The sequence below is a fragment of the Capra hircus genome, chromosome 8 (genome assembly GCF_001704415.2).
Source record: "Capra hircus breed San Clemente chromosome 8, ASM170441v1, whole genome shotgun sequence".
NCBI classification, from domain to species: domain Eukaryota; kingdom Metazoa; phylum Chordata; class Mammalia; order Artiodactyla; family Bovidae; genus Capra; species Capra hircus.
The window spans coordinates 81272053-81298315 of record NC_030815.1 but is presented as its reverse complement, the minus strand read 5'-3'; the positions used below and the strand labels follow the sequence as shown (position 1 = coordinate 81298315).

Genomic DNA, 26263 nt, shown 5'->3' with positions numbered 1-26263 from the left:
AAGGATTTAGAAGACAGCAGTAGTGATGATCAAAGGGGTAAGCACATTAGATCCACAAGGGAGGTCAAGGGAACTGGGATTAAATATCCTGAAGAAGAGAAGTCTGGGAGTGACTACAGGGCCATTTTCAAGCGGTTTTACAAAAGATGGTGAACAGCTGTTGTGCATCCCCATGGAGGAGTAAGAGGACAGGGACATAAATTTCCTTTGGAGACTTTTAGCTGAAAGACACTTCTTTAGGGCTGGCACAGTCGGGGGATGGCGTGGCGGAGGGCCGGGCCTGGGGAGTTGAGTCCTGGAGCGTTACTGACTGAGGACCACACCTTCACCAGCAAAGACGGAGAACAGGCTAAAGCTTATCTATGTGGCAAACATTCAATGGATGCCTATCAGGTATAGGGTTCTGACAGGGTTCTGACAAGACTAATACTATTATCCCCATGTTAGAGATGAGCCAATAGAGGTCCAAGAGGCTAAGGGTTGCTCAGGGCCTCCTAGATGGTGCTCAAAGTGCTGGGACTCAACGTTCTGTTGTCTGGCTGCAAAGCTCTCACTTTTCTTCCTGTGTGGAATTCAGGCTTCACAATATATTGTTCATGATTTACGGTGCAGACAAGCCTGCAAGAGGAGAAGGCCTGTGCTGGCTTCCGCCAATGCTGACTTCTTGCTCATATCTCTCCTGCTGAAGGTGACCTGGCTGCTGCTGTGGCTGCTCTGTTTGTCTGCCCCCAATTACAGTTCAGAAGAGATAGGGGGACCCTTGGGAGGGGCAGGAGCGTGAGGACAGGAGAGTTCATTGTTCGGCTGCATCCAGGAGCAAAAGACACTCTCCTGTGAATGAAGAGAACCTGTGTTTCCAGATCACTTACCCCTGGAAAGGTTCAAAACACCTTATAACCATTATCACTTCATTCCTCATAATATCCTCATGAAGTGGGTGTCAATTGTCGTGTGGCTTTTTAGCAGATGGAGAAACTGCAGCATAAGAAAACTGTTCAAAGTCAGCCCAGGCTAAAGGAAAGAGCTAGAGAAAAGACCTAGGTTTCTAGACTCCCGGTCTCAGTGCAGACAACAAACTGCACGGATGCCCACTTACAGATTTCTTATGTATAATAAGATGCTAAATTCTGAGAGGAAGATCAAAGCATTAACTCCATCCACGAAAAATAAATGTAAACATTATGGAAGTAGTAGAAGTGGCCTTAACTCCCAAGGAAATTATGGGAGATGGTCTGAAAATGCTGAATTTTCAGGAATCAAAGGGGCTCTATGTTTTATTTTTTTTAATGTACATAATTTTTCCTGTTTTGATCATAATTACTGAGATGATAGTACAGATGAAGTTTCAGTTCTGGACTTGGATATGTAGCGATGGTAAAGCTGAAAGCTGACTTTTTCAAATCAAGACACTCAGAGAGTCAAGGCCAATGGTGAGTTTTTCCCCTCTGAGATCATGGAGCTTAAATAATCACAACAGACAAGCAGAAGCATTTCCATTTCTCTGGGACCCAGGACTTACAGGAAATTACTCTTCTGCATGTCTGCTCACTATGGAAATTGATTTTATACAGACAGCTAAAAGTACACAGACCCACGCCTGCATGCCCTCCGTCTCTGTACTGGGAGCGGTGCTTCTGCCTCATTACTGAGGCCTCCTGGGTATCCGGAATAGCCGGCTGTCTCACCCTCTGGCCAGAGACCTCCCATGCTGTACACTTGTGTCCTGAAAGGCAGCTCTGAGTTTTAGGAGTGGGTCTCCAGACCCTGTGAGCTCTGAACGTAGTCACATGTAGTTAACGCCACAAGGGAGGGAATGGGCTGGCCATCCTGCATGATGCTGGTTAGAAAAATAAGTTGTGTTTAAGGTCAGGAAAGTGACCAGTGATACTTCTTAATATTACAGTCCACAGAAACAAGACCTAGTGTGTGTGAAAGAGCATTGTATGTCCTATGTGTACCACATTGCTCGGTCAGTTGGCTTCTGGGGGTGGAATGACAAGGATAGGGTGCTGACTATTAGCCGTATCTGCTGCTTGTGCCTATCAACTCAGTGCTGATCAGGAGAAAGGTCTTTATCACTCTTGGCTCTGTCTTCGGCCCCTTGAGATTCTAAAGATCACCTTCTATCTGCGCGCCAACAGGAAAGCACAAGGCCTGTGTGTCGGGAACAGAAAGAAGGTGCAGAGAACACGGGCAGCACAGTTCTTGATGGACTCAGGCTTTGGGGGCTTCCACGTTCATGGTCTGAAGCGGAAAATGTTCTTGTTCTGAAATGCAACTTACGTTCTGTATGGGTTTTTAAATGTCAGTAATTTATGTTTTCGAGTTCCCTTCCTACGTGGGGATACAAACAGTGTATGCCTCAACGCTTTATACATGGTTACTTCTTTTCTTGATCAGAGCAAGTCATCTGTGCTTGGGTAGATAATGAAGATGGCTGAGGTTACATTTACAAACAAGCACTCCCTAACTTCAAGGGGGAGGAAGAGTACTGAATTAAAACAAACACATGAATATGGGCACACAAACATAATAATTGAGCAAAGAAAGAACTGGCAGCTGTTGATACTGCTGAACCATCAGGTGGGGAAGGCACGCTGGATAAGCACTCCTAGCTGCTGCTTCTCTCGGTCTCATCAGCATCTGGACAGAAACCACTCACTGAAGATGTTGAAAACACGGTTTCTCATCTCCTCTCTTCCACCTTCAAACACTCAACCTTCCCTCCCTTTGTCCCATACTGATTCCTGAGACCAAACACCTGCTGCCTGGATCACCAGGACGTCTATACTCAGCGTGTAACCGAGCGGCAGACAGAGAAAGGTCAGATCACGCAAGACTCCTCCTTTCAGCTCAGCCAATCAACCAACTTAACTGCGGCACTCCTGGAGGTATTCCTGAGATACGTTCAAAGCCCACTGCCATCATCCACCCATGGTCCCAGCTCTGGATCTTCAGTGAACTGCTGTTTCTGTCTCTGGTTGGTCTCCTGATATCTAGTTCTCTCCATCCCATCTATCTCCCACGCTGTCCCCCACCCACCTTCCTGATGGTACTCCCCTACCTGAAGCCTTCAGTAGACCTCTGGCTTGAAAGCTTGAGCATAGACTGCTGAGCCCTATCTCCATGCTGAAGTTCACCGAATAACTCCCTACCCTGAGTCTTGACCTGTTCTATGTACATTTTTAGTAGCTGACTAGGAGCTCCCTGAAGGCTAAGCATAGAATTAATTTTTTATTTTAGTGTCCAGCCTAAAACCTGGTGAAGGAGGTACTCAATAGAGAATGTTAAAATTAATCGAAGCAAGAGAATAAGAGAAAGGCAGTATGACACAGGCGGGCTGGCCCTAGGACCTTAACTGGCTGGTCTAACCTGAAAAATTTTGTCTTGTTCAGCACAGCTCACATGCCTAACAGATGTGTCTGAGGATCAGCTTGAGATGCAGTCAAAGATTAGAGGCTCCACGGGTAGGCGTGGGGCCTGCAGAGAGCTGGATAAAATTGGTACAATGTGCTGCATAGGTACAAGGATGAACAGTCTGCTTTAAAAGCTGGATTAGATTCTGAGATTAGCTGGCAGGAAAGACAATGTTTGAGTTTCAAAATATATTCTAGTATACTTGCTGAAATACATTTATTGTAGCAATGAAGTCTCAACTCTTAAGGAAAATTTTTTTAAAAAGCTTAAGTCTGCTAGTCAAAATGTGATCCTAACTGGGCAAGGCATCCTCTCGAAGGGTGAAGGTTGGTGGTCAGTGGGCACTGTTCAATGGAGATGCTGCTCATAACATCCACAGTCACAACAAAAGTTACTTTGTGGGGTCATAAAAAATATTCACAATGATAAAATCTAGGTGGGCTTTGGGGAGCCCAAGGTGTTCTTGGAGCTAGAGGGCTTGGGCCATCCAAATGAACTCCATAACCTTATTAGGAAGGGGATGTAAAGAAAGACCTCCAAAATGAAAAATGCACCTTGTTACCTCCATGAAAATTGCTCTATTTGTGCCCTGAGAAGTTCTCCTGAAAGAATGTATAGTCATTACTCAGAAACAGACCTGGGTAACAGCCTAAGGAGGTAATATACCATTTCTATTAATTTTCCTTTTCCTTTTTCTGTATTAGTTCCTAAGGAAATTGCTCCATTCTATTAGAGGACCTGAAAGGTTATTTCAGGGCAAGTATAGAAGAAAAGAAAAATTCTTGCAAGTAACCTGTTGTTCTTGACCTTAGCAATAATGGACATATCCGATGTGATTTTTACACGAAGCAAACCTTGCATGTTCACTTTAAAAATAAAAGGATGGCAAATCTGAAACATTTCAGACATTCCAAAACAAGTCACCCTAACTTTTAGAACTTGTCTCTCCTCCATTCTTTTTCGTGGCAGCTGAGGCCACAGAGTGTCTCCAGCTGTTCATGCTGGCTCCTAGAATCCACACTCCCAATATTTCTAGGTCCAGTTGATCATCCCAGGACTCCTGCTGGCTGGGCTAGGTCCCTCCTCTATGAACAGAGGAAGATTAAACTTCTAGGCTGCAATTTGCCAAACAATGGCAGGATCATTTTTAACATTCAAAATAAAACTGGGCCCTTAATTCCTAAATTGGTCCTCACCTTTTTTCTTCTGGGATGTTCTCCAAGAGCATTTGAAGGAAATCCTGGAAGAAGAAAAAAGCAAATCATTAAAGATGTCCGTCAATAAATAACCCTGCCTGGAGTCATGCCGGAGACTGAGCATTCCCAACTGCTGACAGCTCACCTGCTAGGGAAGGTAGGCTGACACTGAAATATTAGGCTACATACTCAGTTTATTAATTTACCAGGGCATCAGTCCAATCAGTATAGAGATTTATTTTTGTAAAAACCACAAACAAATTGAGAAAAAGTAATGTTTGTTATTCTGACCTAACCCAACAGTTTATTTCATTCCATGTTTAACTATTTTCAAAAGGCTAGCCATAGCACCTGGCACTGTCCCTCGAACTTAACCGTGTTCTCCTCTTCATCAGCTTTCCCTAGAGATCCTGCTGTGGGTCTGTTGCTCAATCATCTCTGACTCTTTTGCACCCCCGTGGACTGTAGCCCGCCAGGCTCCTCTATCCATGGGATTCTCCAGGCAAGAATACTGGAGTGGGTTGCATTTCCTTTTCTTGGGGATCTTCCCAATCCAGGGATTGAACCCGTGCCTCCTGTGTCTCCTGCACTAGTAGGCAGGTTCTTTACCACTGAGCCACGAGAGGTCCTGTTATATACTGAATAATCGCAACTCTGAGAGGCTAGTAACTAATGGCTTTTTTGCATTGCTCTATGGATAATAAAGATAAAAACCAAGACAATTAATACCCCACTGGAGGAACAAAGATGTCACAATCCCAAAAATAGCTCACGGGTTCCTGCCTCCATCTGCAGCCTCTTCTGGTGCCACGGCACAAGTCCTCAATTGTTTGATATTTAAGATGTTTCAAGAATAGACTTTTTTTTTTAAGTCTTAGGGCATGACTTACACACATACCTGTTTTATCCTTTACTATGGAAAATGGAAAATTTTAGACACATTCAAAAGTAGCAAAGCGTAATTAACCTTCACATACCCAGTGTCCCATAGCCAGTGTGCGCCATCCACTCACTTGCCTCCTGCATTATTTAGAAGTAAATCTCAAACGTTAACATAATTTCACCAATCAATGTTTCAGTAAATACCTCCAAAAGATAAGGATTCTTTTAAAACACACCCATAATATAAGAAGACCTAAAAACATCTGCATATGAATATTCAAAATCACATTTCTATTTGATCTGCATCTTGTGTATAGTGACCAATCTTTTCAGTCCATCTTATCCTGGAATCTTGATTTGGTCTAAACTGTGGTTGTGAGATAAAACACAGGATACCCAGGTAAATTGAGGGCATACTTACGTGAAAAAGTTCTTTGTTCTTATTCTGAAGTTTTAATTTACATGGGGGTTGTACATTTTTACATGCTAAATGGGTAAGCCTAGTGTCAACCCCTCCTCACCTGAAGGTTTGATAAGATACATTTTGGGTAAATACAGAACATGAAACACACAAGGACAATATTTAACTTTCTAGGGACTTAATATTGAGTGATAAGTAAGACCTGAACTTAAAGGTTTTCTTTTAATAAATTGGAAATCACCTTTTAAATTGGTCCTTAAAGAGGGCACATGTGTAAGCCCAGATGATAAAATATGACACTACCATTAATAAATGAGCATCCCTTCAGATGGACGCCCCTACCACAACCTAGTCTGCAGACCCAGGGTCAGCACAGGGCTCTGATGAGGTCCATGTAACTCAGAGTGTGAGATGCAAGCAGCAGCGCAGACCATTGTATTACAAACAGATGGAATTACATGGGACTAGAAATCTGCAAGCAATTTGTATGACAAGGCGTTCTTTCTCGATCATGGCACTGAGCATAGCCAGCACTACACTGGCGGAGTTGGCTGTCCCTTCCTATGTGTTTATGGGTGATTAGGTCCATTTCTTCCAGAGACAGAATTTCCCTATTAAGAGCACTGGTGAAAGATTTATTTCTTGCAACCTCTGTTCTCCTTCTAAGACTCTACTTGCCTATTGCTGCTTCACCCAAAGTACATAACACAAATACAACAAAACTAATATTAACATATATCAGTCTAAGTACCCTAATGTTCATAATAGCACTGTTTACAGTAACCAAAAGCAACCTAAGTGAGCATCAACAGATGAATAGATGAAGAAGATATGATAGATAACACAGACACAGACACAGACACAGACACACACACACACACACACACATATATGCACACAATGGAATATTACACAGCCAGAAAAAAGGAATGAAATAATGCCATTTTCAGCAACATGAATGAACCTAGAGATTGTTATACTAAGTGAAGTAAGTCAGACAAAGATAAACATACGACATCACTTATATATGGAACCTTAAAAAATGAGACAAATGGACTTATTTACAAAACTGAAAGAGACTCACAGACATAGAAAACAAATTTATGGTTACCAAAGGGGAAGGGGGGAGGAATAATTAGGAGTTTAGGATTAGCAGATACACATTATTATATTACACAACACTACATATAAAATAAACAACAAGGTCCTACTATACAGTGCAGGGAACTATATTCAATATCTTGTAGTATATTATAATGGAAGATAGTTTGAAAAAGAATGTATGAAACACTTTGCAGTACACTAGAAACTAACATAATGTTCTACATCAACTATCAGTTCAGTTCAGTCACTCAGTCGTATCCAACTCTTTGCGACCCCATGAATCACAGAACGCCAGGCCTCCCTGTCCATCACCAACTCCCGGAGTTCACTCAGACTCACGTCCATCGAGTCAGTGATGCCATCCAGCCATCTCATCCTCTGTCGTCCCCTTCTCCTGCCCCCAATCCCTCCCAGCATCAGAGTCTTCTCCAATGAGTCAACTCTTTGTGTGAGGTGGCCAAAGTACTGGAGTTTCAGCTTTAGCATCATTCCTTCCAAAGAAATCCCAGGGCTGATCTTCAGAATGGACTGGTTGGATCTCCTTGCAGTCCAAGGGACTCTCAAGAGTCTTCTCCAACACCACAGTTCAAACGCATCAATTCTTTGGTGCTCAGCCTTCTTCACAGTCCAACTCTCACATCCATACATGACTACTGGAAAAACCATAGCCTTGACTTGACGGACCTTAGTCAGTAAAGTAATGTCTCTGCTTTTGCTGTCTAGGTTTGTCATAACTTTTCTTCCAAGGAGTAAGCGTCTTTTAATTTCCTGGCTGCAGTCACCATCTGCAGTGATTTTGGAGCCCAAAAAAATAAAGTCTGACACTGTTTCTACTGTTTCCCCATCTATTTCCCATGAAGTGATGGGACCAGATGCCATGATCTTCGTTTTCTGTATGTTGAGCTTTAAGCCAACTTTTTGACTCTCCTCTTTCACTTTCATCAAGAGGCTTTTGAGTTCCTCTTCACTTTCTGCCATAAGGGTGGTGTCATCTGCATATCTGAGGTTATGATATTTCTCCCAGCAATCTTGATTCCAGCTTGTGTTTTTTCCAGTCCAGCGTTTCTCATGATGTACTCTGCATAATTTAAATAAGCAGGGTGACAATATACAGCCTTGACTTACTCCTTTTCCTATTTGGAAGCAGTCTGTTGCATCAACTATACTTCAATGAAAAAAAATTGATCAGTAAAAGACGGAAGGAGACAATCCCAAATAGAATGCAGTATAGTATATACTGCAGTGGGTATATTGAGAAAAAAGTATCAAAGGAAACAAAAGCAATATTTAGAAAGCAAAGAAATATTTTTGATTGAGGTTCTTAAAGTCATGATTTTATTATATTAATAATTATTTTGTAAAAAAGTTGAATCAGAAATTAATTTTTCATAATCTGATATATTATTAGATTATTTTGCAGATATTTCATTGGCTTAATGACAGAATTCTTGCTTCTTAAAAATGCAAGTACTGTAATTATAATTTCTTACTAATTTTACTGTATTATCTCCTTATAGTCCATATCAATTTATCCTATATTTGTCCAGTAATTTATGCTCAATTAAGTGGGGGGAAAATTACATTAACTCAATGACAAGGGGGAAAATTTAATTGCATGAGAAGCAGGAAATCCAGAGTTAACCTTAATTCTGCCCTTTTGCATTTTCCTATTACAATTGGATCTTTCTTTACAAAATTGCAGAACACAATGTTTCAGATTTTCTTGAATACAATAAAAGTGTAGGAGGTCCCCAAGAAGCCCTGCTTTACTTTTTAAAAAAGGAAACTGTCCCACTTCTTAGCAGGTGGCCATCTGCCTCTTCTTGCTCAGAGCTGAGAGCTGCAGGCCACACAGCGAGCTGAAGGCTGCCCATCAGTCCCAAGGAGGACAGGTCTAAGGGATCACAGTTCAGTTCAGTTCCGTTACTCAGTCATGTCTGACTCTTTGCGACCACATGGACTGCAGCACGCCAGGCCTCCCTGTCCATCACCAACTCCCGGAGTTCACTCAAACTCACATCCATTGAGTCGGTGATGCCATCCAACCATCTCATCTTCTGTCATCCCCTTCTCCTCCTGCCTTCAATCTTTCCCAGCATCAGGGTCTTTTCAAATGAATCAGCTCTTCGCATAAGGTGGCCAAAGTATTGGAGTTTCAGCTTCAATATCAGTCCTTCCAATGAATATTCAGGACTGATTTCCTTTAGGATGGACTGGTTGGCTCTCCTTGCAGTCCAAGGGACTCTCAAGAGTCTTCTCCATCACCCCAGTTCAAAAGCATCAATTCTTCAGCACTCAGCCTTCTTTATAGTCCAACTCTCACATCCACACATGACTACTGGAAAAACCATAGCCTTGACTAGATGGACCTTTGTTGGCAAAGCAATGTCTGGATCACACTGAATCATGAAAGCTCAATACCTCAAGCATCCCTAAGACACGAAGTCTGTATCTCCAGGGAATGTTTGTCTGCAGTGCTAAACATTCTTCTGTCCTGTGTTCCATCCAATCCAAGAAGACACTTGGTCTCACCAGGGTAGTCTTTGTACCACCAGTAGAATCAACTCAACTGGTCCTTCTTATTCTGTTAATACACATAATCTCATGGACATGAGTTTGAGCAAGCTCCGTAAGTTGGTGATGGACAGGGAAGCCTGGTGTGCTGCAGTTCATGGGGTTGCAAAGAGTTGGATGTGACTGAGCAACTGAACTGGCACATAATCTTAACTACAAAGTATTAGTTTTCCTGGTTCCATTCAGAAATTGGCATATACACCCAGAGTGGACTAATCATAGAAGCCTTTCCCCATTTTCCACAACAGAATGTTTAAAAAGAAAGATGTCTCTTTTGAGTATTCCTTCCCTTACCACTTCTTTCCAATTCTTTCTTTTTTTTTTAAATTTTATTTATTTTTTTATTTTTTAAATTTTAAAATCTTTAATTCTTACATGCGTTCCCAAACATGAACCCCCCTCCCACCTCCCTCCCCATAACATCTCTCTGGGTCATCCCCATGCACCAGCTCCAAGCATGCTGTATCCTGCATCAGACATAGACTGGCGATTCAATTCTTACATGATAGTATACATGTTAGAATGTCATTCTCCCAAATCATCCCACCCTCTCCCTCCCTCTGAGTCTAAAAGTCCATTATACACATCTGTGTCTCTTTCCCTGTCTTGCATACAGGGTCGTCATTGCCATCTTCCTAAATTCCATATATATGTGTTAGTATACTGTATTGGTGTTTTTCTTTCTGGCTTACTTCACTCTGTATAATCGGCTCCAGTTTCATCCATCTCATCAGAACTGATTCAAATGAATTCTTTTTTACGGCTGAGTAATACTCCATTGTGTATATGTACCACTGCTTTCTTATCCATTCATCTGCTGATGGACATCTAGGTTGTTTCCATGTCCTAGCTATTATAAACAGTGCTGCGATGAACATTGGGGTACATGTGTCTCTTTCAATTCTGGTTTCCTCGGTGTGTATGCCCAGAAGTGGGATTGCTGGGTCATAAGGTAGTTCTATTTGCAATTTTTTAAGGAATCTCCACATTGTTCTCCATAGTGGCTGTACTAGTTTGCATTCCCACCAACAGTGTAGGAGGGTTCCCTTTTCTCCATACCCTCTCCAGCATTTATTGCTTGCAGATTTTTGGATCACAGCCATTCTGACTGGTGTGAAGTGGTACCTCATTGTGGTTTTGATTTGCATTTCTCTAATAATGAGTGATGTTGAGCATCTTTTCATGTGTTTGTTAGCCATCCGTATGTCTTCTTTGGAGAAATGTCTATTTAGTTCTTTGGCCCATTTTTTGATTGGGTCGTTTATTTTTCTGGAATTGAGCTGCATAAGTTGCTTGTATATTTTTGAGATTAGTTGTTTGTCAGTTGCTTCATTTGCTATTATTTTCTCCCATTCAGAAGGCTGTCTTTTCACCTTGCTTATATTTTCCTTTGTTGTGCAGAAGCTTTTAATTTTAATTAGATCCCATTTGTTTATTTTTGCTTTTATTTCCAGAATTCTGGGAGGTGGATCATAGAGGATCCTGCTGTGATTTATGTCTGAGAGTGTTTTGCCTATGTTCTCCTCTAGGAGTTTTATAGTTTCTGGTCTTACATTTAGATCTTTAATCCATTTTGAGTTTATTTTTGTGGGGGGTGTTAGAAAGTGATCTAGTTTCATTCTTTTACAAGTGGTTGACCAGTTTTCCCAGCACCACTTGTTAAAGAGATTGTCTTTACTCCATTGTATATTCTTGCCTCCTTTGTCAAAGATAAGGTGTTCCATATGTGTGTGGATTTATCTCTGGGCTTTCTATTTTGTTCCATTGATCTATATGTCTGTCTTTGTGCCAGTACCATACTGTCTATGATGACTGTGGCTTTGTAGTAGAGCCTGAAGTCAGGCAAGTTGATTCCTCCAGTTCCATTCTTCTTTCTCAAGATTGCTTTGGCTATTCAAGGTTTTTTGTATTTCCATACAATTCTTGAAATTATTTGTTCTAGTTCTGTGAAAAATGTGGCTGGTAGCTTGATAGGGATTGCATTGAATTTGTAAATTGCTTTGGGTAGTATACTCATTTTCACTATATTGATTCTTCCGATCCATGAACATGGTGTATTTCTCCATCTATTAGTGTCCTCTTTGATTTCTTTCATCAGTGTTTTATAGTTTTCTATATATAGGTCTTTAGTTTCTTTAGGTAGATATATTCCTAAGTATTTTATTCTTTTCGTTGCAATGGTGAATGGAATTGTTTCCTTAATTTCTTTTTCTACTTTCTCATTATTCGTGTATAGGAATGCAAGGGATTTCTGTGCCTAACTCTACAACTAAAGCAACTAGAAAAGGAAGAGTTGGAGAACCCCAGAGTTAGTAGAAGGAAAGAAATCTTAAAAATTAGGGCAGAAATAAATGCAAAAGAAACAAAAGAGACCATAGCAAAAATCAACAAAGCCAAAAGCTGGTTCTTTGAAAGGATAAATAAAATTGACAAACCATTAGCCAGACTCATCAAGAAGCAAAGAGAGAAAAATCAAATCAATAAAATTAGAAATGAAAATGGAGAGATCACAACAGACAACACAGAAATACAAAGGATCATAAGAGACTACTATCAGCAATTGTATGCCAATAAAATGGACAACGTGGAAGAAATGGACAAATTCTTAGAAAAGTACAATTTTCCAAAACTGAACCAGGAAGAAATAGAAAATCTTAACAGACCCATCACAAGCACGGAAATTGAAACGGTAATCAGAAATCTTCCAGTAAACAAAAGCCCAGGTCCAGACGGCTTCACAGCTGAATTCTACCAAAAATTTCGAGAAGAGCTAACACCTATCCTCCTCAAACTCTTCCAGAAAATTGCAGAGGAAGGTAAACTTCCAAACTCATTCTATGAGGCCACCATCACCCTAATACCAAAACCTGACAAAGATGTCACAAAAAAAGAAAACTACAGGCCAATATCACTGATGAACATAGATGCAAAAATCCTCAACAAAATTCTAACAATCAGAATCCAACAACACATTAAAAAGATCATACACCATGACCAAGTGGGCTTTATCCCAGGGATGCAAGGATTCTTCAATATCCGCAAATCAATCAATGTAATTCACCACATTAACAAATTGAAAAATAAAAACCATATGATTATCTCAATAGATGCAGAGAAGGCCTTTGACAAAATTCAACATCCATTTATGATAAAAACTCTCCAGAAAGCAGGAATAGAAGGAACATACCTCAACATAATAAAAGCTATCTATGACAAACCCACAGCAAACATTATCCTCAATGGTGAAAAATTGAAAGCATTTCCGCTAAAGTCAGGAACAAGACAAGGGTGTCCACTTTCACCGCTACTATTCAACATAGTTCTGGAAGTTTTGGCCACAGCAATTAGAGCAGAAAAAGAAATAAAAGGAATCCAAATTGGAAAAGAAGAAGTAAAACTCTCACTGTTTGCAGATGACATGATCCTCTACATGGAAAACCCTAAAGACTCCACCAGAAAATTACTAGAGCTAATCAATGAATATAGTAAAGTTGCAGGATATAAAATCAACACACAGAAATCCCTTTTCAATTCTTTCATCTGTCTTCACTCTTAACTTCAGCATGTTGGCATTTTTATAAAAGCAACTTACAAATATCACTTGGACAAGGAGGGTTTTCCTTCAAGACTGATTCTAGGATCATTAACAGGACTTAAGGCACTGATTTGATCTAGGGTCACTGACAAAGTCAGTTAGCAACAAATACTAGGGCCCTAGTTTCTTACCACTAGAGTATGCCTGAAAATATTAAAGCCAAAGACACAAAAATAACAACATTCCTGCTAATTGGACAGTGAGTTGGGGTGAAATTTTATCTAGATCCTTGACAACTGTTGCAAGCCAATAATCTAGTCAAAAAATGTATTCCTTGGGAAGTTGTTTTTTTTTTAATTTCTTATTCTCCTAATAATCTATATTCTAACCAGGTCAGCCCTAGATAGCTTATTTTGGTTATCACCTAAAAACACTGAATTAAGCATTAAAAAATTTTTTTAAATGACACCAATTTTGGCACATGGCTAATTTGGTAATTATTTTATAGTACCGGTGAAAGTTTTCAACAAAAAGCAGACGCATGTAGCTTCTCCTGGATAAACTGACTCTGGCTTGATATTTACATAGAACTAGGAATTTCTGTCAGAGGTTTTATGAATAATCACTATGGTCATAAGGAGGGGACAGTAGGAGGGACAATACAAATAACCAAAATATTGAAATAAGGACAGTGATGGCAGGATAAATGCTGAAAAGAAATGGAACGGTCAGGAATCAGTCATTGCTCAAGAGAGCAATTTTAGTTGAGAGGTAGAAAGATGATAATTCTGAAATACTGGGTAGATGAGGTGTTCAGAAATGAAAGGATTCAAAAGTCAATTGGAAAAAGAAGAATTTGAAGATCTTCTTTGTATAGAAACTTCCTCATCAAAAACTAACTAGCAATATAAACAAAACACAATCCATTTTCAAAAAGTTAGCAAAAATGTCACTAGCAGCAACCAAACAAGGAAAGAATACAGCCTGTGGCATAAACTTCAAAGAATAAAACTAAAGAAAGAAACATAACATTCCAAGACAGCCTCCAACCCTCCCTCTACACCACCCCCTCCATCATGCTTAGCTGTAGTGGTACTGGTGAATTGCCCAAACCCCACAAGTTCTCACAAATACCCACACATTTGGAAAAAACACAGGAATATTTTTATTTTTCCTCTCTTTTTGTCTGTAGAGGGGCTGAAAATGTTTGCTCAGTTGAGATGAGCAAAACCTGGGAAATAAATAACTGAGGATGATACTCTTATGAACTGTATAGGTTCTAGGGTTCCAAGCTGAATTGGAAGAACAATATTAATTGGGAGAATACCTGCAATGGAAAAAGCAGCACCCAAATTAGGTGAAGAGAATCTTGGATGGGAAAACTTTAACAAAATGTCAAGAGTTGGTGGAGCCAAATTCTTACAACAAAGGCTATACACAGCTCCAGTGGAACTCTTCTCCTCCACCTCTCCAATATCCAAGCTTCAAACTAGAGCTCAGAGGGGAAGAAAAACATGTCTAAGAGAAATTGCAAAAGAAATCGAAGATAATGTTCCAATACATATGAGAATAAATACAGGGTCAGGACAGTGCAACTCATGCTGAGAATGAGCAAGAAAAAAGTATGGCAGCTATGCAAACCAATACAGCAAAAACCCACATAAAGAGAGAGCTAGAAATAAGCATAATGTAAAAGACAAAGAATCCAGTCTTGAAGAAAACATAATCCAAGGCACAGAAGATAATTCTCCACAAATGCTTTACACTAAAATATAAATTAAAAGAAAATAACAATAACATGGCGTGGAGCTAGAGGGGCCGAGAGGCGCTATCCCAGCTCCAAGGTCAGGAGTGGCAGCTGCGCTTCACTGGACCAGCCTTGAGGAGATACCCCAGGTCCAAGGTCAGAGAAACCCCAGTAAGACGGTGGGCACTGAGGGAGGGCATCAGAGGACAGACAGAGAAACTACAATCACAGACAACTAGCCAATCTAGTCACATGGACCACAGCCTTGTCTAACGTGATGAAACTATAAGCCATGCCATATAGGGCCACCCAAGACAGATGGGTCTTGGTGGAGAGTTCTGACAAAATGTCGTCCACTGGAGAAGGGAATGGCAAATTACTTCAGTATTCTTGCCTTGAGAACCCCATGAACAGTGTGAAAAGGCAAAAAGATAGGACACTGAGAGATGAACTCCCCAGGCTCGTAAGTACCCAATATGCTGCTGGAGATCAGTAGAGAAATAACTCCAGAAAGAATGAAGAGACAGAGCCAAAGCAAAAACAACACCCAGTTGTGGATGTGACTGGTGATGGAAGCAAGGTCCGATGCTGTGAAGAACAATATTGCATTAGAACCTGGAAGGTTAGGTGAAAAGACCCTGATGCTGGGAAAGATTGAAGCGGGAGGAGAAGGGGACAACAGAGGATGAGATGGTTGGATGGCATCACTGACTCAATGGACGTGAGTTTGGGTAAACTCCAGGAGTTGGTGATGGACAGGGAAGCCTGGTGTGCTGCAGTCCATGGGGTCACAAAGAGCTGGACACGACTAAGCAACTGAACTGAAAAAGAACATAAATTCAATAAAATGAAAACTCAAAGACAAGATGACAAAACAATAAAATGAGAGGAAGAGATTTCAAAGCAAAGGGAATAAATTAGGGACCAAAATAATACCACCATAGGAGCATTAATAAAATGGAAACATCAAGAAAAAGAATTGCCATTAAAGAAAAATAATAATACTGTTAATAACATTAATAATAAAAATAATACTGCTTGAGATAAACATATTCTGTGAAGAACAAACAGACAAAAGCAAATAACTAGAAAATGACATGTCTGGAGGACAATGATGATATGACAAAAATAACCAGTGACCTTGAAATTCAGCATACTGTAAGGGAAAAAAAATGAATGTGTTCAAAGATACAATTAAGACAATTTACTGAAACAAGGAAGAATAGATGTTGAGTCTAAAGATGCAGCGTTTTCCAGGAAAACAAAACAAAATAAAACTGATGCAGACTCATGAACACCAAGTCACTTTGGATTAAATTAATAAACATCAAAGGTAAAGAATTCTTCTGTCATCTGAATGGTATAAAGAGGGGAAAACAGACTGACTTTAAAAGTTTCAACAGCAGTATTTAATGCCAGAAGGCAGTTGAGCAATAGCCACAATGTTCTGAGGAGATGAAAATATGACCCAAGAATATTATACCCAGCCAGTTTGTAATTCAAATGTAAAGGCAACAGGCAAACATTCTCAAGCAACTTGAACTTTAATTTAACACCAAAATTTAGCCAACAAAGTGCTGAATCTAAAGAAAGCATTCATGAATATAGAAGCAGAGTAAAATGACTATTATTGAATAATGAAATCCTTTAAATACAGAACTAGGACTATACAACTGTGAAAATTACAGTAACATCACACACTATTAATGATATAAACATGAACTATGTAAAAATATTAATCAAGAAAAATCTAGAACCAGGGAAAAAGTAGTTGCAACATAACTACTGGTTTCCTCATCTTTTATATTAATGTTAATAGATGAGAATAAATTGACACTTTCTAAAATTAAGATATATATCTAAAAAGGAAAAAACTAACAATCTCAACCTCTTAAAGATTTTTTGTAATTGTGTTTCTTAACTGTAGAAGAATCTTTTAGGAAATGATCTCTCTTATATTTATCTTAAGCTCAAGAAAGTCTTTTATATTCAGCTTAGTTTCTTTTTCATGTGTTAAATTCAAATAAAATAAAATTTAAAACATTTTTTCATTAAAAGCACATAGTCTATTTTTATAAAACTATTTCTAAATACATCTATCTATAAATGTATGTATGATCAGGCATGTAGGAAATGGCAACCCACTCCAGTATTCTTGCCTGGAAAAACTCCATGGACAGAGGAGCCTGGTGGGCTATAGTTGATGGGGTTGCAAAGAATCAGGCCCTACTGAGCAACTAAGCACACACATACACACACACACACACAACATATATAGAAAGATAGAAATGGATAAAAGAAACGCAACTTCTAGAATGATATTCACCTACTATTAATTATAAGTATTTATGGACAGTGAGATTTTGAATGATATTTATATTATTGTATTTTTCTGTATTGTTTATTAAATTTTTTATAATGAGTATGTGTCAGTTGAAAGAGCAATAATTTCCAAACTTACTGTGGGACTGGCAGAAGGACAGAAATAGAGATCAATAGAATTTAGAACTGAGACCAGAAATAAACTCTTACCTTTACGGTCAACTGATTTTCAACAAGGATGCCAAGACAATTCAATGGAGGGTAAGACTAGTCTTTTTGACAAAAGCGGAAGTGAGACAACTGGATATTCACACAAAAAACAATGAAGCTGAGCCATCTACCTTACACCATATACAAAATTAACTCAAAATGGGTAGGAGACCTAACTGTAAGAACTAAAATGACTAAGCTCTTAGAACAAACATACAAGCAACTTTTTAATTAGGCAAGAAAATATTTTTAAGTCATGTATCTGATAAGGAACTTGAATCTAGAAGGTATACTCTTACAACTCAATAATAAGAGACAACCCAAATAAAAAATCAGAAAAGGATCTCAATAGATATTTCTCCTAGGACTTCCCAGGTGGTGCCAGTGGGTAAAGAACCTGCCTGCAAATGCAGGAGACATAAGATCCACAGGTTCAGCCCCTGGATGGGGAAGATCCCTGGGAGGAGGGCATAGCAATCCACTGCAGTATTCTTGCCTGGAGAATCCCATAGATAGAAGAGCCTGGTGGGCTATAGTGCATAGGGTCGCAAAGAGTCGGACACGACTGAAGCAATTTAGCATATACACAGACATTTCTCAAAAAAAGATATACAAATGTCCCATAAGTCCATGAAAAAATCCTCAACATAGTTACCAGAAAAATGCAAGTTAAAACCACAGTGAAATACCATTCACATCCACTATGATGGCTATTATCAAAAAATAAAATGACAAGTGTTGGTAAGGATGTGGAGAAATTGGAACCCTTGTGCATTGCTGGTGAGAATGCAAAATAATGTAGCCCTTGTGGAAAAACAGTATGGCAGTTATTAAAAAAATTAAATCAGTATATAATGTAGCAATTCCAGTTCTAGGTATATATTCAAAAGAATTGAAAGCAGGGACTTGAACAGATATTTGTACACTAATATTCATAGCAACATTATTCACAAGAGCTAAGAGGAGTAATTAATGGATGAGAGGATAAACCAAATATAGTATAAGTATACTATGGAAATATTGATTCTTAAAAAAGAATTAAGGGAATTAATTCCCTGGCGATCCAATGGTGAGGACTCTGTGCTTTTACTGCCAAGGGCTCAGGTTCAGTCTGTGGTTGGAGAGCTAAGATCCCACAAGCTATGTGATACGATCTAAATAAATAAAAACAAATACGAAGAAAATTCTGATACATGCTATACAACATGGATGAAACTGGAAGGCATTTTGTTAACTCAAATAATCCAGATACAAAAGGACAAATATTATATTATTCCATTTGCATGAGGTGTCTATAATAGTCAAACTCAGAGACAGAAAATAGGATGGTGGTTGCTAGAGGCTGAGGGGAGGGAAGAATGTGGAGTTACTGTTTAACGGATACAAGTTTCATTTGGGGAAGATTAAAATGTTCTGGAGGTACATGGTGGTGATAGTTGACAAAAATGTGAATGTACTTAAGGCATTAACTATACACTTAAGAATGGTTTAAATGATAATTTTCTTATGTATATTTCATCACAATTTAAGAGGTTAGAAAGTAAAATTAAAAAAGAGAAATGAAGTACTGATACGTGCTACAGCATGAACTTTGAAAATATGTTAAATGAAAGAAGCCAGTCACACAAGGCCATATATTATATGACTCCATTTATATGGAATGTCCAGAATAGGCAAATCCATAGAGCCAGAAAGTGGGTGATTGGTTGTGTACAACTGAGGGGGAGGTGGAAATTGGGCAGTGACTGCTAATAGGTGTGGGGTTTCTTTTGGGGTGATAAACTGTTCTGGAATTAGACAACAGCAATGGTTGCACAATATTATGAATATACTAAAAACCACTGACTGACTGGTACACTTTAAAAGGGTGAATTTTATGGTATGTGAATTGTATCTCAATAACACTGTTATGAGAAAACAATAAAGCTATAATTCAAAAGAGTTAAGCAAAAGTAAAATGGAAAGTTTGGTAGAGGGAGCACTGAGTGTCCCATGGAAAGCTCTTACGAGAATGGTCACGGCAAACCTAACGCACTCCTTCAACTCGGCAGTCTCTCGGTGAGAAGAGGTTTGGGTTGGTCAGGCCCCCAACCATACAAGACTCCTGAGCCAGTTTTCAAGCTCCCCTTCCTAATACATGTTTAGAAATTTGCCCCCTTTATCTCAACCAAAGAATAAGAAGAGTGTGGAGACACGGAACAGCTATCTAGTTGTGTTGCACTCAGGCTATTCCTTGCATGTGTGTTTGGATTCTACATGCACACCCTTTGCACCTAACATTGTGCACAATTTGACTTCAAAACTATATATGAGCACAACTGTCACACACACAAACACACACACACAAACACAATCTGGGCTGAGACTGCAACCTTTATTCTCCACCAGCTATGAGGGCTGTTTTCAGCGCCTCTGCCTCTTTGATAACTTTCTCGCTACGTGCAGCTCAGCTTAACACCTGGCTAAACACCTGGCTCTCTCTGACAGGCTAGGCTGTCTGAATATTTCAGTGTATCTTGTTTTTAATCTATTTATCAAATACATATGGCGCACATACTGTGTGTGAATCATATACTAAGGACCGGTGAAATGAAGAGCACAGCCTGGCCTTATCGAGCTTACACACAGAATGGAAGGGAGAGAAAAGAAACAAAAGAACCTGGAAAGGAAAACATAATTATGAAGAATGGTGATGGCAATGAAGACAATGAAAAGGGCAGAGGGTAGAGAAGAAAAGGGTGGACGCATTTCTGCTCCACAAGAGGGACTCTGGGATTGTGGTGTTGAAGCTGAGACAGAGGACGAGAAGGAGCCCACCTTGCAAAGCTCATGGTGGAGGAGAGAGTGGAAATCGCTTTGTTTTTGGTTTTTACTTCAGGTGCAACTACCCACAGCCCTGTGCACATAGGACAGTTCTGGATTACAGCCTGTCCTAAAAGACAGGGTGATGACCCTCCCAGAAACACTTCTGTGTCCACTTCATTAACTTCCTATTTTTCCTATTGCACTGAAACGTAAATCTTTTCCCTACTTTTTAATACACAATCTAGTTACCACATGCCACACCCTCTCCAGCTGTATATCATGGACTCAAGAGGACTCACTAATTACCTGAGAAAGAATCAGCTGCCCATGGAAAGTGTGCACAAACTTCCTTAAAAATGAAAAATAGGTGTCCTCTCCAAGTGTTTTGGCAAGGAACTGGAGAAGGAAATAGCCCTAGAAGAAAGGAAGGAGGAAAAAAGATGCCCATCATGGGTTCATCAGAAAAATACTTACAAAATCAACTCTAACTTACCCACCAGCACCTTATGCTCACCTAGAAAGTTTGGACTGACCTGTCCCAGGCAGCCCTTTGCATTGTTACTAGTAGGGCTGGGTTTGGAGCTTAAGGATTAACTACTCTGTTTCAACCCATTTGTCACTGTCTCATTTGCCCTTAGCTTACATGAAACCTGGATGTCCATTAGGGACCAATAGGGGAAAGGGGCCCAGCTCCTCTCTCCTTCAGCTATCAGAAAAGGATTTTACAAATTAAAATACTTTAAAAAAAAATCACTCTTGTCTTCTAGTGGGAACCTGACAGCAATTTTAAGATTCTGCTCTTCAAAGCTGACATGAAGCAGGGAGAAGGGAGGCACAGGGAAGGGAAAAGTTCCCCTTCCTTTGATTCATGCTTCATGCTGGGTGTGAAATGCTTTAACTGTTGGACGATTAGAATCTGCTCAATCAAACGTCATTTACAATGTTGACCATATATTTGTTTTGCCCCAACCATGTTACTAACCTTCACTGTTCACATGTAAAATCTAAAAAGTCCTGCACCATAATACCTGGCTTCTGTCACTCGGAGAGGCTTACCTTTAAGTAATGAACCTGCATGAAGACCTTCTCCGGATTAAGCCCATGTCTGATGACAGACGATCCTGAGTCACTCACATGGCCAGTTTTTTCTTTATTGGGTCTGAAATGATGCAGTAAAATTTTCTTTAAGTATAGCATATTCTTAACTACTTGGACCACAATATTGCCTTATTTCTTCTTTACAGAGTTGCCTAACAGTGTCAATTCTATTCAACAGTGCCAGTAGAATTTTAAATGGTTTACGTTATAAATTCATATACTGAACAAGGAGGGACTTATATTTTGGGTTGGCAACCTGAGGTTGGCTATTGGCAATATTTTACATCACCTTATCCAAGATTAAAGCTTGCCAGACCCTCAAGGAATCTAAGTTCCAATATGAATTATTTAAGAAACTATACACTTTTCTTTTGGTGGGAATGTTGGACTGGGAAATGCAGTGGAAAATGTAGCTTTGCTTGGAAGAGTAAAGAACTTATATATTCCAAAAAATTCTGAAAGCCCCAATGTTATCCACTTCTCTTGATTTGCATTTAGTAATTAAGGCTCCTTTGAGAAATATTTGTACTCTGAAGCCATTTTAGAATCACAAGAACAAAATAAGAAGAGGCATAGAGGCCCATGTTTTTAGAACAGAGAGAGACATTAGTAATCACATACTTTAACCTCCTCATTTCACAAATGAGGGAAATGGGCACACAGAAATTAAGTCTGTATCCAAGCTCTCACAGCTTGTTTTGATTCATGGTGACATTAAGGATCCAAACCAGTCTTCTTATTATCCATCAGAGCGTTTTCCATTAAGCTCTATGGTTTTAAATATTTTTTAAAATTTCCCTAATAAAATATAATTGTGTTACAGAGACAATTCAACAACTAAATTCAAAGTAAGTGACAGAGCATTTACAGCTTTTAGCTGTTCGACAACTAGTCACTTACTGGACAAACTCTGAAGAGCATGTGCTGGGGTGAGGGGAAGGCAAGGGCTGACAAGAGGGCTGGCACATCAGAAAGGCAAGAGGTTATTTTAACTTTTAGTTATATATTTATTTTTTGTTGTTTTAAAATGTATTTTATTGACATTGAGTTGACTTATAATGTGTGTTAATGTCTGCTATACAGCAAAGTGATTCAGTTATACACATATATATATTTTTTTCATATTATTTTCCACTATGGTTTATTACAGGATATTGAATATAGTTCCCTATGCTATACAATAGCACCTTGTTGTTTATCCATTCTACAGATAATAGTTTGCACCTACTAACCCCAACCTCCCAGTTCTTCCCTCCCTACTCTCCTTGGCAACCACAAGTCTGTTCTCTCTATCTGTGAGTCTGTTTCTGTTTCATAGATAACTTCATTTGTGTCACACTTGAGATTCTGCATATTAGTAATATTATATGGTATTTGTCTTTCTTTCTGACTTACCTCACTTAGTATAATAATCTCTAGTTGCATCCATGTTGCTGCAAATGGCATTATTTCATCTTTTATAGCTGAGTAGTATTTCACTGTATATATATATGGAGGGGTTATTTTAAAAGGTAGTTGATCTTACAAAGTATACAGTCTTTGGAATCTGAAAGACTTAGTGTTGACTCTCAAACCTACTACTTACTACCTGTTACTTACTAGCAGGTTAACTTAAATCTCTCTAACCCTCAATTTATTGATTTGCAAAACTGGGAACAACTTTACCTATCTACCCAGGACCTGTGGGGAATAATTGAAATAATATATGAAAAGCCCTTCGTGAGGGCAAGGGATACATAAATTATTCAGTAACTTGATAAAACTTTCTAAAGTCATGAGCAGTAAGTCTTGCTGAATTCAAGGTTGGTCATCAGATGTTAGAGGCAGTAGATTTCAATGGATCATCCCCTTAATCCTCTGTGCCCACGGACACAAACATGGAAGTGTGTTGGACCTGAACAGCAGTGCCTGAAGATGACCCAACTTGCCAAACTAGTCCCTTCACAGTGTGCTCTAGCTGCCAAGGAAAGAATCCATGATTAAGTCTCTGCTGAATATTCTAATTCATTATCCAAGCAGACACAGGCTCAGAACCAGCAGATACCTAAAGAGAGATGATGATGACCAGCCACTAGCGTGAATGTGCATAATTTGAATTTTTCTACTTGATTCCTAGACATGACCATACTTGCAGGAATAACTATTTAGTCCCTTTCATCTTCATTTAAGACTCCACTGAAAAGCATTAACTTTATTCCTGCTCTCAAGTTTGTCCTGGAGTTGAATGTTTATTTTATAAAGAAAGCCATGCTGGCTTTGATAGGAAAGCCCACCAGCCAGAGCCTTGGGGGGAAGGAAGACTTCTCGGAGTCAGCCTGAATTCAGACCAGTTTTCCCAGCCCCACGACAGACAGAGTTGTTTCTTTTGCCCTTGAGCCCTGAATGGAGACTGTTAGAAGGGGAGAACACTGGAAGACCAACCTAAATCTCTGCTCCAAAGGCTGGCTTCCAGGCTTAAGTTTCAAATGATTACTTTAGTTGGCACTTTTTTCCTTTGACTAAAAACGTCCTTTTAGGAAGCATTGTTCTTTTCCTCTCCTCTTCCACCCTCTCCAAGTGTTCAAGAAAATGCTTTTATGCTGAGAGCATCCAAGGCAAATATACAAGTCCCCAAGAGATTCCTCTTAAAGTAGACACAGTGCTGGAGACAGCAGTGCCCGGGCGAGCTTTGTGAGAAATCAAAGTGGGTGGTTTTATGAGGAGAGGATACTCCCCGAGTAGAAAAGGGATGACTTCCATGTCTGTGCTGTTGTGGTTCTCATGATACCACTTACTCCCAGTCTGTTCAGGGAGACAAAGGAGAGAGAGAGAGCAGGAAACAAATGAACTACCACTACCTACAGTAACAGGTGAGTCTCACAGGTGAATGAACTGTCACACCCAAAAAGACTACATGTGTGTGCATGCTATGTCACGCTTCAGTCGTGTCCAGACACTATGGACTGTAGCCTGCCAGGCTCCTCTGTCCGTGAGATTCTACAGGCTACATACAATTGTACAACTCCAGTTAAGAGAAGTCAAAGAACATGTAAAACAGATCTATAAGGATACAGATCAGAATAAAGGTTACCTTTGGGAGGGAGTATAAACAGAGTAGGGAAAATAGAGAAAAGTTTCTGGGATGGTGGGAATATTCTATGCTAATCTGAGTGGTGCTTTAATGAAGATAAATAGCAAAAATCTATTGAGCCATCTAGAAATATCTGTGCTCTCTAGTGTATATGTATTTCAATAAAAAAAAGTTAAGAAAAAAATAGATGCACATGAAATAGTACACATTTTGTGAAAATAAAATGGACTTAGTCCAGAAAAGGGGCTTTGCTGTTCATGTGCCATGAACACATGATTAGGGTTGACTAAGAATCAAGATTGCCGGGAGAAATATCAATAACCTCAGATATGCAGATGACACCACCCTTATGGCAGAAAGTGAAGAGGAGCTAAAAAGCCTCTTGATGAAAGTGAAAGTGGAGAGTGAAAAAGTTGGCCTAAAGCTCAACATTCAGAAAACGAAGATCATGGCATCCGGTTCCATCACTTCATGGGAAATAGACGGGGAAACAGTGGAAACAGTGTCAGACTTTATTTTTGGGGGGCTCCAAAATCACTGCAGATGGTGACTGCAGCCAGGAAATTAAAAGATGCTTACTCCTTGGAAGAAAAGTTATGACCAACCTAGATAGCATATTCAAAAGCAGAGACATTACTTTGCCAACTAAGGTCCATCTAGTCAAGGCTATGGTTTTTCCAGTGGTCATGTATGGATGTGAGACTTGGACTGTGAAGAAGGCTGAGTGCTGAAGAATTGTTGCTTTTGAGCTGTGGTGTTGGAGAAGACTCTTGAGAGTCTCTTGGACTGCAAGGAGATCCAACCAGTCCATTCTGAAGGAGATCAGCCCTGGGATTTCTTTGGAAGGACTGATGCTAAAGCTGAAACTCTAGTACTTTGGCCACCTCATGCGAAGAGCTGACTCACTGGAAAAGACTCTGATGCTGGGAGGGATTGGGGGCAGGAGGAGAAGGGAACGACAGAGGATGAGATGGCTGGATGGTATCACTGACTCGATGGACATGAGTCTGAGTGAACTCCAGGAGTTGGTGATGGACAGGGAGGCCTGGCGTGCTGCGATTCATGGGGTCGCAAAGAGTCGGACACGACTCAGCGACTAAACTGACTGAACTGAAGCTCTCTACACCTAAGGACTAGTTAAATGAAAAAAATTTTAATGACATTGTAAGAGGCAGCAAGAACTGTGGCAAATACAGTTGGCCTAATCTGCTCCTCTTCTCATCTATCTTCTTCACTGCCACTTGTACAATTAAGTCTGAGAAGTTAAACACTCACTTTCCAAGTGTTCTTGCAGTTACCGAGAATCAGAAGACATAGTTCAGGAAAAAAATAGATGTCTGCTGTGGTTGGTAGTGAGGTTTTGGGAAAGCTGTTGCTTTCTTTACTAAAGGGGAAATATCCCCCGAACATGGTGGATGGAACTGCAGCTGCCACTTTGCAACCATGAGGCAGCGAATCAACATGCTGTGGAGACAAGGATGAATGAAAGAAGGTAAACACTCTTCCAAGACTACCTGCCTCCACACTTACTGTGAGAGAAAGTAACTCCCATTTGTTTTTAAGTCAACATTGCTTGACTACTCTATTAGTTGAAGCCAGATTCATTCCTAATGGATGGAGAATTGAACTAATACTAATAGCTGCCATTCCTGTTATCTCCTTGGGCTAGGTACTCTGCCAAGCTTTATATGTATCATGTACTTGTACCCTCACAAAAACCTAAGGGGGTAGGTACTGTGACAATGCCCATTTAAAAGCGGGGGAAAGTGAAGCCTGGAGACAACCACAAAGCTAGAGGTGGCAGAAGTGAGGCTGGAACTCAGGTCCGTGGAACCCCGAAGTCTTTGCTGCTTTCTGAGGCCCCCACCTCAACTGTGCTGAA

General features: G+C 39.8%; 1 protein-coding gene across 2 annotated transcripts in view; it reads right to left on the bottom strand.

Annotated features, from left to right (window-relative positions):
• C8H9orf3 (chromosome 8 C9orf3 homolog) overlaps positions 1-26263 on the bottom strand; it is a 420759-nt gene that overhangs the window by 112019 nt on the left and 282477 nt on the right. Inside the window, exons 8-10 of one of the 2 annotated variants that reach the window (XM_018052467.1) lie at positions 21270-21372; positions 20520-20627; positions 4614-4657 (exon numbers count right to left, since the gene is read on the bottom strand). In XM_018052467.1, coding sequence (XP_017907956.1) covers positions 4614-4657; positions 20520-20627; positions 21270-21372 — 255 coding nt within the window. The remainder of the gene's footprint in view (positions 1-4613; positions 4658-20519; positions 20628-21269; positions 21373-26263) is intronic. The other variant, XM_018052468.1, reaches the window with a different exon arrangement.